This window comes from Anomaloglossus baeobatrachus, unplaced genomic scaffold (genome assembly GCF_048569485.1).
Source record: "Anomaloglossus baeobatrachus isolate aAnoBae1 unplaced genomic scaffold, aAnoBae1.hap1 Scaffold_236, whole genome shotgun sequence".
Taxonomy (NCBI): Eukaryota; Metazoa; Chordata; class Amphibia; order Anura; family Aromobatidae; genus Anomaloglossus; species Anomaloglossus baeobatrachus.
Window position 1 is genome coordinate 250932 of NW_027442029.1, and position 14439 is coordinate 265370.

Here is a 14439-nt window from a genome sequence, read left to right on the forward strand (position 1 = left end):
TCTGCCCTTGAACTCGACCTCTCTACTTCACTGTCAAGACTCATCTCCTCTAGAACTTGTGTCTTTTTTCCGCCTCCAGGCCTGTGAACTCCTCGGTGGGCGGAGCCAACCACCTGGCTCCACCCCCCTGGTGTGGACATCAAACCTGGAGGGTGGTGACAAGGTTTTGAAGTTTGGCTGCTGTCACCTTTTTAGGGAGGGGGTGTGTGTGCATGGGACTACCTGGGATGACCTGACTAGTCCAGGGCGTCACATTAGTACCCAACAGTCGAGGAACCCAGTGTCCCGTTTGCTGCGCCTGGTCCTGGAAATCTTTCTCAGACAGCTCTCTTTCAGTGGCCATACTTGCTCCTTACCTCTGCTGTTCTGAGTGTGAGTGTGTGTGTGTATGTAACCCCTCCCCAGACCAGAATGCACAGGGAAGCTCTCCCTAAGCCAGGTCTTGACCCTCCCCCTTCTGGCCTGAGTTAGGAAGTGTTGTGTGTAGATATACCTAGCATGGAGACCTTCTCACTGCTTCCAAGTATAGCATCGCCCCTGGTAAGGAGAGCAACGCTACTGTGGCTCCCGTGACCACTGGCGTGCTACACTCACACATCACCAGTGTTATGTCTGCCCGGAGTCTGTGGTATTATTCATGGTGAGGCCTTTGCGCTCAGTGTATGTAGTGTGAGGGGTCACAGTCAGTTGTTTGGAGATCGGACAGATAAGCGGCGCTTTCCCTCCATGACCTTATATGATAATCGTCCTAAGTGCGGCTCCCGGCAGTGAGGATGCACCGACACGTTGTATTAGTGATGGGACTCAGATCATGCAGAGGGTGGTGTCATCATCATCATCATCATCAATCATCATCATGTGCCTCCTTGTATGAAATCCAAAAATCGACAATATGTAGCGGTATATACACACGGCCTCTGTCACCCCCGGGGATGGGTGTAGCACTATATACACACGGCCTCTGTCACCCCCAGGGATGGATGTAGCACTATATACACACGGCCTCTGTCACCCCCGCGGATGGATACAGGACTATATACACACGGCCTCTATCACCCCCGGGGATGGATGTAGCGCTATATACACACGGCCTCTATCACCCCCGGGGAGGGATGTAGCACTATATACACACGGCCTCTATCACCCCCGGGGAGGGATGTAGCACTATATACACACGGCCTCTGTCACCCCCGGGGATGGATGTAGCACTATATACACACGGCCTCTGTCACCCCCGGGGATGGATGTAGCACTATATACACACGGCCTCTGTCACCCCCGGGGATGGATGTAGCACTATATACACACGGCCTCTGTCACCCCCGGGGATGGATGTAGCGCTATATACACACGGCCTCTGTCACCCCCGGGGATGGATGTAGCGCTATATACACACGGCCTCTGTCACCCCCGGGGATGGATGTAGCGCTATATACACACAGCCTCTATCACCCCCGGGGAGGGATGTAGCACTATATACACACGGCCTCTGTCACCCCCGGGGATGGATGTAGTGGTATATACACACGGCCTCTGTCACCCCCGGGGATGGATGTAGCACTATATACACACAGCCTCTGTCACCCCCGGGTATGGATGTAGTGGTATATACACACGGCCTCTGTCACCCCCGGGGATGGATGTAGTGGTATATACACACGGTCTCTGTCACCCCCGGGGATGGATGTAGCACTATATACACACGGCCTCTGTCACCCCCGGGGATGGATGTAGCGCTATATACACACGGCCTCTGTCACCCCCGGGGATGGATGTAGCGCTATATACATGACTCGCCCACCCCAGGGCCGTAGGTGACTAGGTGTCGGGCCGGACTAGTCAGGGGTAGTCAGCGGTGGCGGGGCCCAATTCCGTGACCCTGGTGGGTCAATTAATGTGGCGGTATTTTCGAGATGATGATAATGTTTATATGAAAGATTCATGACGCCACCTGTGGTAATTTGCGGCTATGGAGCCGCAGCTGCTGGAAGGGACCTCCGGGGCTGGTGATATGGCAGCTGAGGTGTTTCTTGCTCTCCACAGGTAGAGCGGGGACCCCGGGGCAACCTTTGGTGCTTGGTAAAGTCTATGGTGTTTGTGGACACAGTGCAGGATAAAGCAGACGACACAGGCTTGCAGTTAAGGTCTTTACTCACTGTTTCAGTTGCTGCAGCTGTCCGGTTGCCCACAGTATGCTGGGATCCACTGTCCAGTGCCTCCGCCGATCCCGGGTAGTTCAGAGGTCAGTACCGATGCACCCCTCCTGTGTCTCTTTCCTGTCTGACTTCTCAGCCTTGACTCTTTTAGCTGAGGTGGTCTCGGCCTCCACCACAGGCCTGTACAAAGAGGGCTAACCGCAGTTGTATCTTGCCCCCTTCACCGGGGATCTGTGGTGGGTTGTGGCCCTGGGCACTTGCGCCTTCGGTGTTACTTTATGAGGAATTGTCTTTCTTCCCTCTGTCTGGGGACCGTCCCCGAATGCAGCCAGATCCCTCCACCCGATCTTCCAGTGGAACAGGCCATGAGCCAATATGCCCTTCCGTGGCCCTGGGATCCTTTCTTTTCTTTCTTTAGGTGTCACCTGGGCCTAACTAGACCCCAGGATCTCCACCAGGAACCTCCTTCTGTCACTTTCTCCTGAGGTAACTACCTCCCTCTCACACTCTCCTGAGGTAACTACCTCCCTCTCACACTCTCCTGAGGTAACTACCTCCCTCTCACACTCTCCTGAGGTAACTACCCCCCTCTCACACTCTCCTGAGGTAACTACCCCCCTCTCACACTCTCCTGAGGTAACTACCTCCCTCTCACACTCTCCTGAGGTAACTACCTCCCTCTCACACTCTCCTGAGGTAACTACCCCCCTCTCACACTCTCCTGAGGTAACTACCTCCCTCTCACACTCTCCTGAGGTGACTACCTCCCTCTCACACTCTCCTGAGGTGACTACCCCCCTCTCACACTCTCCTGAGGTGACTACCCCCCTCTCACACTCTCCTGAGGTGACTACCCCCCTCTCACACTCTCCTGAGGTGACTACCCCCCTCTCACACTCTCCTGAGGTAACTACCTCCCTCTCACACTCTCCTGAGGTAACTACCTCCCTCTCACACTCTCCTGAGGTGACTACCCCCCTCTCACACTCTCCTGAGGTGACTACCCCCCTCTCACACTCTCCTGAGGTAACTACCTCCCTCTCACACTCTCCTGAGGTAACTACCTCCCTCTCCTCCTCTCTCTACTCCTACTGACAGACTGACTGAACTGGAACTTCCTGGCTCCCTTCTTTTCTCTCACTTTCTGACTCCTCCCACACACCCCCTGACTAGGCCCCACCCACACTATTGGGACCAGGAATGGGACTTATGGCCCCATGAATACATCTATGGGGGTTGCTGCCACTATCCCTGACCCAGTGTATGCCTACCAATTGGTGTGTGCAAGTTTAGTCTGTGGACCAGCATATGACCTCATTCTTACCCAGGATGGGACATTACACCTCTGGCTGAGGTGCAATATCTCTGTGGCGACGGAAGCCTCAGGGGCGCCACATACACATGGTCCCTGTCACCCCCGGGGAGGGATGTAGTGCTATATACACATGGGAGGGATGCAGCACTATATACACACGGCCTCTGTCACCCTCGGGGATGGATGTACCGCTATATACACACGGCCTCTGTCACCCCCGGGGAGGGATGTAGTGCTATATACACATGGGAGGGATGCAGCACTATATACACATTGCCACTGTCACCCCCGGGGATGGATGTACCGCTATATACACACGGCCTCTGTCACCCCCGGGGAGGGATGTAGCACTATATACACATTGCCACTGTCACCCCCGGGGATGGATGTACCGCTATATACACACAGCCTGTCACCCCCGGGGATGGATGTAGCACTAGATACACACGGCCTCTGTCACCCCCGGGAGGGATGTAGCACTATATACACGGCCTCTGTCACCCCCGGGGATGGATGTACCACTATATACACACGGCCTCTGTCACCCCCGGGGATGGATGTAGCACTATATACACACCCCCGGGGATGAATGTAGCACTATATACACACGGGAGGGATGTACCGCTATATACACATGGGAGGGATGTAGCACTATATACACACGGCCTCTGTCACCCCCGGGGATGGATGCAGCGCTATATACACACGGGAGGGATGTAGCGCTATATACCCACGGAAGGGATGTAGCGCTATATACACACGGGAGGGATGTAGCGCTATATACACACGGGAGGGATGTAGCGGTATATACACACGGGAGGGATGTAGCGCTATATACACACGGGAGGGATGTAGCGGTATATACACACGGGAGGGATGTAGCGCTATATACACGGGAGGCATGTACCGCTATATACACACGGCCTCTTACCCCCGGGGAGGGATGTAGCGGTATGTACACACGGGAGGGATGTAGCGCTATATACACATGGACACTATTTGGTTGTAGATATTTTATTCCTGCACAGTAATGATCACGTATGGACCGGTATCCCGTCATCTGCAGGTCCGTGTCCTCCTGAATTGGGCAGGTGGTGGAGGTGTCCCAGACTCGGGTTGGCCCCGGTATGTACAGGTGTTTGCTCGCCCCGGCCGCTGACCGGTGGGGTCTTTGTAGGAGTCTGGTGGGAGATGCAGATACAATGAGAATTCCATAGATAAGATATAACAGATTTGGCATTTACAGACAGCGATATATTTACAGCCGGCGTCAGTGCAGCGAAGACCCCAGTGTGGGGGGGGAGGGGGTGTCAGGTAAACATGACAACACTTACTGTCACCTCCAGACGTGACTTCGTAGGATTCTTATTACATGCATGAACCCTTATATTGTGGGATTCTGGACATACCGCGCAGCAGGGCATATGCTGCGATACCAGCGACACCGCGAATGACCGCGCCCAACACAAAGAGAAAGTGCCAGAATTAATGTCAGCAGAGCAGGGTCAGGAGGTCCAGACTGGGGCAGAGACCCCCTGAAAGCACGCTCTCGGCTCTTCAGTTTGTGTAAACCTTCAGGATTGGAGATTTACCTTCTGGCAGCCGAGGCCCACCTCAGTAGAGCGCTGCCCAGTGGGGCCACGAGCCTGGGGCACGGCTGTCGGCATCGTTCCTCCACTTATCAAGGTCAAGTCCTGGGTACTCCAGGAAATTTGGCACCTATGGCTGTGGCAGACCCCACTCAGGAGGCAGAAACGTTGGCCGTGAGGCTCGATCAGAATTCTGGGAATAGATGAGATCTGGGAACCATTCACCACATTGTCTCCGTCCCAGGCATTGTCTCATGTCCTGGTGGTCGGGAGCTTCGGTGGGGTTCTCGGTGGTGGGCATTGGGGGGGGGGGGGGGGGGGTCACACCGTGCACCATGCTTCTTGTGTAGTCGGGAGTGATGGAGCTGAATGGTGGATATCTCCCCGCTGTAGTCACGTAAGTGGCGTCAGCTCTATTGATGTTCGGACTTCCTACATGGCGGCCGGCGCGTCTCTCAAGGTCTCTGGTGGAGCCGCCTGTCACCGTAGACTGCCAGGATCTCCTTACACATTAACCAGTGAATGTTCGGGGCTCTACCCCGGCTGCTGCGGCGCAGGCATCACCCGGAGGCCTCGGCACTGCTATAAAGGGTGTGTAACAGGACCCTCCCTCCAAGGCCGCAGCTCGCAGGCCCCGGAGCGCGTCGTGGGTGTACGCGTGTGGCCCTGGGAATATCAGTAACCTCGGTCTCACCACCGGCGGCAGCGCTTAATCCACAGCAAGGACACGGAGGAGCGGCGGAGCATCCACCACTACTCAGGAGAGTTAATGCTGCAGTCACGGAACGACCGCCAACAGCGACCAGAGTATCAGCCCGGAGGGGCCACACGACAAACCCTTCGCAGAAGGACAAGGCTGAGAAAGACCACCCGACACAACCACTAGACATATTACACCCGTGCACATGGGCAGACGACTGACCCCTCTGTGGGCAGCGGGTCACTACACGGGGGCAGCCAAGGTAGAAAAAACGGTAAAAGGGACGTTCCATCAACAAATGAGCGACACCGATGACCCGCGAAGGCATGGAGATATGAAACCTGAAGACGGTGACCATGTGCACGCCGCTACTCATGGGTGGGATGCAGCGGTCACATGACTGTTCACCGACAACCTACAAGTAGAGTAAAGCACGCGGGCCTTACACCCATATTCTCCTTGAGGCGCTAATATGGACAGAGAAGCCAATGTTCATGGGCGATAATGTAAATGTAGAAACCTATATAACAGGATCAGATGCAGCAGAGCTGAAATAGTGATGCAGCAGAGCAGAGACTGTGCTGCAGCAGAGCAGAGACTGTGCTGTAAGAGCTGAGACTGTGATGTAAGAGCTGAGACTGTGATGTAAGAGCTGAGACTGTGATGTAGCAGAGCTGAGACTGTGATGTAGCAGAGCTGAGACTGTGATGTAGCAGAGCTGAGACTGTGATGTAGCAGAGCTGAGACTGTGATGTAAGAGCTGAGACTGTGATGTAAGAGCTGAGACTGTGATGTAAGAGCTGAGACTGTGATGTAAGAGCTGAGACTGTGATGTAAGAGCTGAGACTGTGATGTAAGAGCTGAGACTGTGATGTAGCAGAGCTGAGACTGTGATGTAGCAGAGCTGAGACTGTGATGTAGCAGAGCTGAGACTGTGATGTAGCAGAGCTGAGACTGTGATGTAGCAGAGCTGAGACTGTGATGTAGCAGAGCTGAGATTGTGATGTAGCAGAGCTGAGACTGTGATGTAGCAGAGCTGAGATTGTGATGTAGCAGAGCTGAGACTGTGATGTAGCAGAGCCGAGATTCAGACACGGCAGAGCCAAGATTCAGACATAGCAGAGCTGAGTTCCTGAGTAGGTATGGCTCGTGGTAACTGCACGGTGTGATAACTCGTATACACTGATGGTGTGTAGGAAAGAACCAGACGACACATTCAGCTCTGCCGCCTCTGCGCTTCTCCGTGCCTGCCGCTGCTGCACGCCCCGCTCATCCTGCGCTGCCCCATTAGATGAATTAATGTATTTCTTGAGTCAGCCGTCCATGCGTGTGATGCGCCAGATCCTGCCCGCTGCTGGGATATCAGGGGGATATCAGGGGGATATCGCCGCGCCGCACTATGCATATTTCAGCAGCGATGATGAATTATATATCATTAATGGTGGAGGGAAACGGAGAGCAACCCACAAATCCAGCCGTGATGGCGCAGCCGCTGCTGAGACCACCGCAGCCACCGCAGAGACCACCGCAGCCAAAGCAGAGACCACCGCAGCCAAAGCAGAGACCACCGTAGCCACCGCAGAGACCACCCGCAGCCGCCGAGACCACCGCAGCCGCCGCCGAGACCACCGCAGCCACCGCCGAGACCACCGCAGAGTGCATACAGATTGGCAGGCGAGCAGACTACAGTGATGGCCAGCACCCACCGCAGCCACCGCCGAGACCACTGCAGCCACCGCAACCACCGCCAAGACCACCGCAGAGAGCACACAGATTGGCAGGCGAGCAGACTACAGTGATGGCCAGCAGCCACCGCCGAGACCACCGACAAGACCACCGCAGAGAGCACACAGATTGGCAGGCGAGCAGACTACAGTGACGGCCAGCCACCACCGAGACCACCGCAGAGAGCACACAGAATGGCAGACTACAGTGACGGCCAACAGCCACCACTGAGACCACCGCAGAGAACACAGATGGGCAGGCGAGCAGACTACAGTGACGGCCAGCCACCACCGAGACCACCGCAGAGAGCACACAGATAGGCAGATGAGCAGACTACAGTGACGGCCAACAACCACCACCGAGACCACCGCACAGAGCACACAGATTGGCAGGCAAGCAGACTACAGTGATGGCCAACAACCACCGAGACCACCGCAGAGAGCACACAGATTGGCAGGCGAGCAGACTACAGTGACGGCCAACAACCACCGAGACCACCGCAGAGAGCACACAGATAGGCAGACGAGCAGACTACAGTGACAGCCAACAACCACCACCGAGACCACCGCAGAGAGCACACAGATTGGCAGACGAGCAGACTACAGTGACAGCCAACAACCACCACCGAGACCACGGCAGAGCACACAGATTGGCAGACGAGCAGACTACAGTGACAGCCAGGAGCCACCACCAAGACCACTGCAGAGAGCACACAGATAGGCAGACGATCAGACTACAGTGACGGCCAACAGCCACCACCGAGACCACCGCAGAGAGCACACAGATTGGCAGGCGAGCAGACTACAGTGATGGCCAACAACCACCACCGAGACCACCGCAGAGAGCACACAGATTGGCAGGCAAGCAGACTACAGTGATGGTCAGCCACCACTGAGACCACCGCAGAGAGCACACAGAATGGCAGACTACAGTGACGGCCAACAGCCACCACCGAGACCACCGCAGAGAGCACACAGATAGGCAGGCGAGCAGACTACAGTGACAGCCAACAACCACCACCAAGACCACCGCAGAGAGCACACAGATAGGCAGACGAGCAGACTACAGTGACAGCCAACAACCACCACCGAGACCACCGCAGAGAGCACACAGATTGGCAGACGAGCAGACTACAGTGACAGCCAACAACCACCACCGAGACCACGGCAGAGCACACAGATTGGCAGACGAGCAGACTACAGTGACGGCCAGGAGCCACCACCGAGACCACCGCAGAGAGCACACAGATTGGCAGGCGAGCAGACTACAGTGATGGCCAACAACCACCGAGACCACCGCAGAGACCACACAGATTGGCAGGCGAGCAGACTAAAGTGACGGCCAGCCACCACCGAGACCACCGCAGAGAGCACACAGATAGGCAGACGAGCAGACTACAGTGACAGCCAACAACCACCACCGTGAGCACGGCAGAGCACACAGATTGGCAGACGAGCAGACTACAGTGACGGCCAGGAGCCACCACCGAGACCACCGCAGAGAGCACACAGATAGGCAGACGATCAGACTACAGTGACGGCCAGGAGCCACCACCGAGACCACCGCAGAGAGCACACAGATTGGCAGACGAGCAGACTACAGTGACAGCCAACAACCACCGCAGAGAGCACACAGATTGGCAGACGAGCAGACTACAGTGATGGTCAGCCACCACTGAGACCACCGCAGAGAGCACACAGATTGGCAGACGATCAGACTACAGTGACGGCCAACAGCCACCACCGAGACCACCGCAGAGAGCACACAGATAGGCAGACGAGCAGACTACAGTGACGGCCAGGAGCCACCACCGAGACCACCGCAGAGAGCACACAGATAGGCAGACGATCAGACTACAGTGACGGCCAACAGCCACCACCGAGACCACCGCAGAGACCACACAGATTGGCAGGCGAGCAGACTACAGTGACGGCCAGCCGCCTGGACGGGGACCTCCACTTATCTCACCCAGGGCGGCAGGTGTGAACGTGTCTCCACAATTCTTCACAGCACTGTACAAGCAACGAATCCCCCCCCCCCATCATCCCGGCCCCCCGGAGTGCAACGCAACTGGATCCAGTCATGTGCAGAAAACCCCCAACATGAAGGAAGGGACTGAAGCTCTGACCACAAAATCCCATGTAATCTGGACCCCACAGCCGCCTGCAGAATCCGGACCCAGCAATGACCCCCAGAGCTGCCCACAGAATCCGGACCCCTGCAATGACCGCAAAGCTGCCCGCAAAATCCGCATCCAAGCAATGACCCCCAGAACTGCCCACAGAATCCGGACCCAGCAATGACCCCCAGAACTGCCCACAGAATCCGGACCCAGCACTGATCCCCAGAGCTGCCCACAAAATTCGGACCCCAGCACTGCCCGCAGAATCTCAGAACCTAGTACTGAGCACAAAACCCTGGACCTTTGCCCGTACTGTAGAACCTCAGGCCTCAGCGCTGTCCACAGAACCCTTAGACCTTGTGGTTGACCTCAGGACGTTTGGGCTTCTTTTTCACCAACCTCTAATATTCCCACAATTCCTAGTTCTGATTGGACAAAGCGTTGGCGCGGAGCATCAGCCTGTAACGGTTGCAGCATTAAGCCCCTCCACCACATGCGCCATATGAGTGTCGGCAGACGCAATATCGCGGGCGCCTCTGGCAGCACTTTATAAGTCACAATATTATACAAGACAGAGATACGACATGGGGGATTGTCTCTCGGGTCCTCGGACCCACACTTATTATGTGTCTATGATCCTGGTTCCCGTGAAGACACGAGACGGCACGAGGGAAGAGGAGGAACCAGTGGTGAGGTCCATCAGTGCCCGGGGTGACATTGGGGAGCAACTGGCCCACGTTACATGGGGCGCCAGGATGTGCAGTCCACACCGAAGTCCTGAGAGGGGATCCACAATCCATCTGTGTCAGAGGCTCAGGACGGACCCAGGCTGCTGACCGTGGTGTAGCTGAACTTGGACAGAGAGGCCCCCGTGGCACCAATGTCCTCCTCCGGCTCTCGGAAACGCCGACAAGGCTTGATGCACCCCGCGAACGTGGCCAGAAAAGCTTTCCGAAAGCGTTTGTTCATGAAGCAGTAGATGATGGGGTTGACACAAGCGGACGTGTAAGACATCAGGTGGATGAAGGAGATGGGAACTCCGGTGAGAAGATTAAAAGCCGACTTCTCATCAAAGGCCTTCCAGGTGTTGGCCACGTAAATGGGCATCCAACAGATGAAGAACATGGCCACGATGACAATCAGCATACGGATGACGCGCTTCTTGGCCAAGAGTTTGGCTTCGGAGTTGTTGATGCGTGCGCGGTCCATCTGGCTGCAGGCGCCCGGAGTCAGGGTGGACATCTCCATGGTGTTACGCCGCTTGTTGACCTGGATGTAGCAGCCGTCGCTCTCGTCACAGCTGGCGGCAGACGCCGATATCGAGACGCTGACACCGTTCTTATTGGCTGCGAAGTAGAGAAACGTTACAAAGGCTTTAACCTTTACATTAGGGCTTAGGAATAAAAAGGGTTAAGAAAATGGGGACAATGGGGGGAGAGTCTACAGATCTATAGTATCCTCAATCATTTATCTCTCTACAACCTGACCACAGCGGTCCCACACGGCACTCATCTGTCACGCACTGTGGTGCGGTCAGGCAAAACCACCACCAGATGCCCCCACAAGATCTCACGTAAGGGCAGACTGGTGCAAATACCCACCGATAACTGGGAGATAATGTGGGAAAGGTATCGGACCCCTATACTGGCGCCACCGGACAGACCCTTCACATAGCGCGCCTCACATTGACGATATGATGTCTCCACACCGGGGGATCCGACGACCCCACACCGAAGGGATCCGACGACCCCACACCGAGGGGATCCGACGACCCCACACCGAGGGGATCCGACGACCCCACACCGAGGGGATCCGACGACCCCACACCGAAGGGAAGCCGAGGACTCCACACCGAAGGGAACCCGACGACCCCACACCGAAGGGAACCCGACGACCCCACACCGAAGGGAAGCCGACGACCCCACACCGAAGGGAATCCGACGACCCCACACCGAAGGGAAGCCGACGACCCCACACCGAAGGGAAGCCGACGACCCCACACCGAAGGGAAGCCGACGACCCCACACCGAAGGGAAGCCGACGACCCCACACCGAAGGGAAGCCGACGACCCCACACCGAAGGGAAGCAGACGACCCCACACCGAAGGGAAGCAGACGACCCCACACCGAGGGGATCCGACGACCCCACACCGAGGGGATCCGTCGACCCCACACCGAGGGGATCCGACGACCCCACACCGAGGGGATCCGACGACCTCACACCGAGGGGATCCGACGACCCCACACCGAGGGGATCCGACGACCCCACACCGAGGGGATCCGACGACCCCACACCGAGGGGATCCGACGACCCCACACCGAAGGGAAGCCGAGGACTCCACACCGAAGGGAACACGACGACCCCACACCGAAGGGAACCTGACGACCCCACACCGAAGGGAAGCCGACGACCCCACACAGAAGGGAAGCAGACGACCCCACACCGAAGGGAAGCAGACGACCCCACACCGAAGGGAAGCAGACGACCCCACACCGAAGGGAAGCCGACGACCCCACACCGAAGGGAAGCAGACGACCCCACACCGAAGGGAAGCCGACGACCCCACACCGAAGGGAAGCCGACGACCCCACACAGAAGGGAAGCAGACGACCCCACACCGAAGGGAAGCCGACGACCCCACACCGAAGGGAATCCGACGACCCCACACCGAAGGGAAGCCGACGACCCCACACCGAAGGGAAGCCGACGACCCCACACCGAAAGGAAGCCGACGACCCCACACCGAAAGGAAGCCGACGACCCCACACCGAAGGGAAGCAGACGACCCCACACCGAAGGGAAGCAGACGACCCCACACCGAAGGGAAGCAGACGACTCCACACCGAAGGGAAGCCGAGGACTCCACGCTGGTGGATCCCATGACCCCACACTGGTGGATCCGATGTCCCCACACTGATGGATCTGATGTCTCCACACTGGTGGATCCGATGTCCCCACACTGATGGATCTGATGTCTCCACACTGATGGATCTGATGTCTCCACACTGGTGGATCTGATGACTATAGGACAATATACATATTGCTATGCTGCCTGATGCCTCCCAGAAAGAACATTACAAAGCAGAATCATGGTGATGACCGGTCTCTCAGGTGATTCCTGGGACCCCGAGGATTGGGGGCCTCTCGGGGGATTCCTGGGACCCCAGGGATTAGGAGTCTCTCAGTGGATTCCTGGGACCCTGGGGATTACCGGTCTCTCGGGGGATTCTTGGGACCACGGGGATTACCGGTCTCTCAGGCAGTGGTGTACCACCAATAGAGGCAGGCAATGCCATTGCTATGGGGCCCGTGAGCATGGAGGGGCCCGGGGTCAGCTGCCCATGGTGTCAGCTCCAGCACAGGGCCCCCCTCTTTATCGCACTTTCAAAGGTATCGAGTCTCTCGGGGGATTCCTGAGACCATGGGGATTACGAATCTCTCAGGGGATTCCCAGGACCCCGGGGATTACGACTCTCTCAGGGGATTCCTAGGACCCTGGGAATTATGAGTCTCCCGGGGGATTCCTGGGACCCCGAGGTTTAGGGGTCTCTCGGGGGATTCCTTGGACCTTAGGGATTATGAATCTCTTGTGGGATTCCTGGGACCCTGGATTACGAGTCTCTTGGGGCATTCCTGGGACCTCGGGGATTACGAGTCTCTTGGGGGATTCCCGGGACCTTGGGGATTACGAGTCTCTCGGGGGATTTCTGGGACCTCGGGGATTATGAGTCTCTCGGGGGATTTCCGGGACCTTGGGGATTACGAGTCTCTCGGGGGATTTCTGGGACCTCGGGGATTATGAGTCTCTCGGGGGATTTCCGGGACCTCGGGGATTATGAGTCTCTCGGGGGATTCCCAGGACCCCAGGGATTACGAGTCTCTCGGGGGATTACGAGTCTCTCGGGGGATTACGTACCTTTGGCCTCTTTGTTTAAGTCCATCTCAAACTGAATTCCCCTGTAGAGCTCGTGTGAGATGAGTCCGTACGCCACAATCATCACCACCCCGGGGATGAAGAAGAGCACGGTGAGGAGGATGACGTACCTGGCAAGAGACGAGACACAGGACATGAGCCGAGCGTCAGAGGGGCCCCATGATACACAAAACACCCGGAGCCCGGGAATTACTAGCTCCACCGGATCACCTAATGCTTCATGTGCAGCACATGTCACCAGCGCGTTTCTGCGCCACCATGTGCTGCTCCGGGAGATCGCAGCTACTGTGCCGGGCAGAGAACCCAAGTCCTGGGTACCCGTAATGTATTTTCTAGTCGCTAATCTCCAGGCTCTCTCTTATTATCTCAGAATTCTTCATTATCTACAGGCTCTCCCTTATTATCTCAGGGGTCTACCTTGTTATCTACAGGCTCTCCCTTATTATCTCAGGGGCCTATCTTCTTATCTACAGGCTCTCCCTTATTATCTCAGGGGTCTATCTTGTTATCTACAGGCTCTCCCTTATTATCTCAGGGGTCTATCTTGTTATCTACAGGCTCTCCCTTATTATCTCAGGGGTCTATCTTGTTATCTACAGGCTCTCCCTTATTATCTCAGGGTCTATCTTGTTATCTAAAGGCTCTCCCTTATTATCTCAGGGGTCTATCTTGTTATCTACAGGCTCTCCCTTATTATCTCAGGGGTCTATCTTGTTATCTACAGGCTCTCCCTTATTATCTCAGGGGTCTATCTTGTTATCAACAGGCTCTCCCTTATTATCTCAGGGGTCTATCTTGTTATCTACAGGCTCTCCCTTATGGGTCTATCTTGTTATCTACAGGCTCTCCCTTATTATCTCAGGGGCCTCTCTTGTTATCTACAGGCTCTCCCTTATT

General features: G+C 56.2%; 1 protein-coding gene across 1 annotated transcript in view; it reads right to left on the bottom strand.

Annotated features, from left to right (window-relative positions):
• Window positions 1-4478: 4478 nt before the first annotated feature.
• Window positions 4479-14439, bottom strand: part of LOC142261659 (cholecystokinin receptor-like) — an 89785-nt gene continuing 79824 nt past the window's right edge. The window contains 2 exon segments of the mRNA XM_075332130.1: window positions 4479-10953; window positions 13525-13652. Of these exon segments, the coding sequence (XP_075188245.1) occupies window positions 10421-10953; window positions 13525-13652 (661 nt within the window). The 3' untranslated portion in view covers window positions 4479-10420.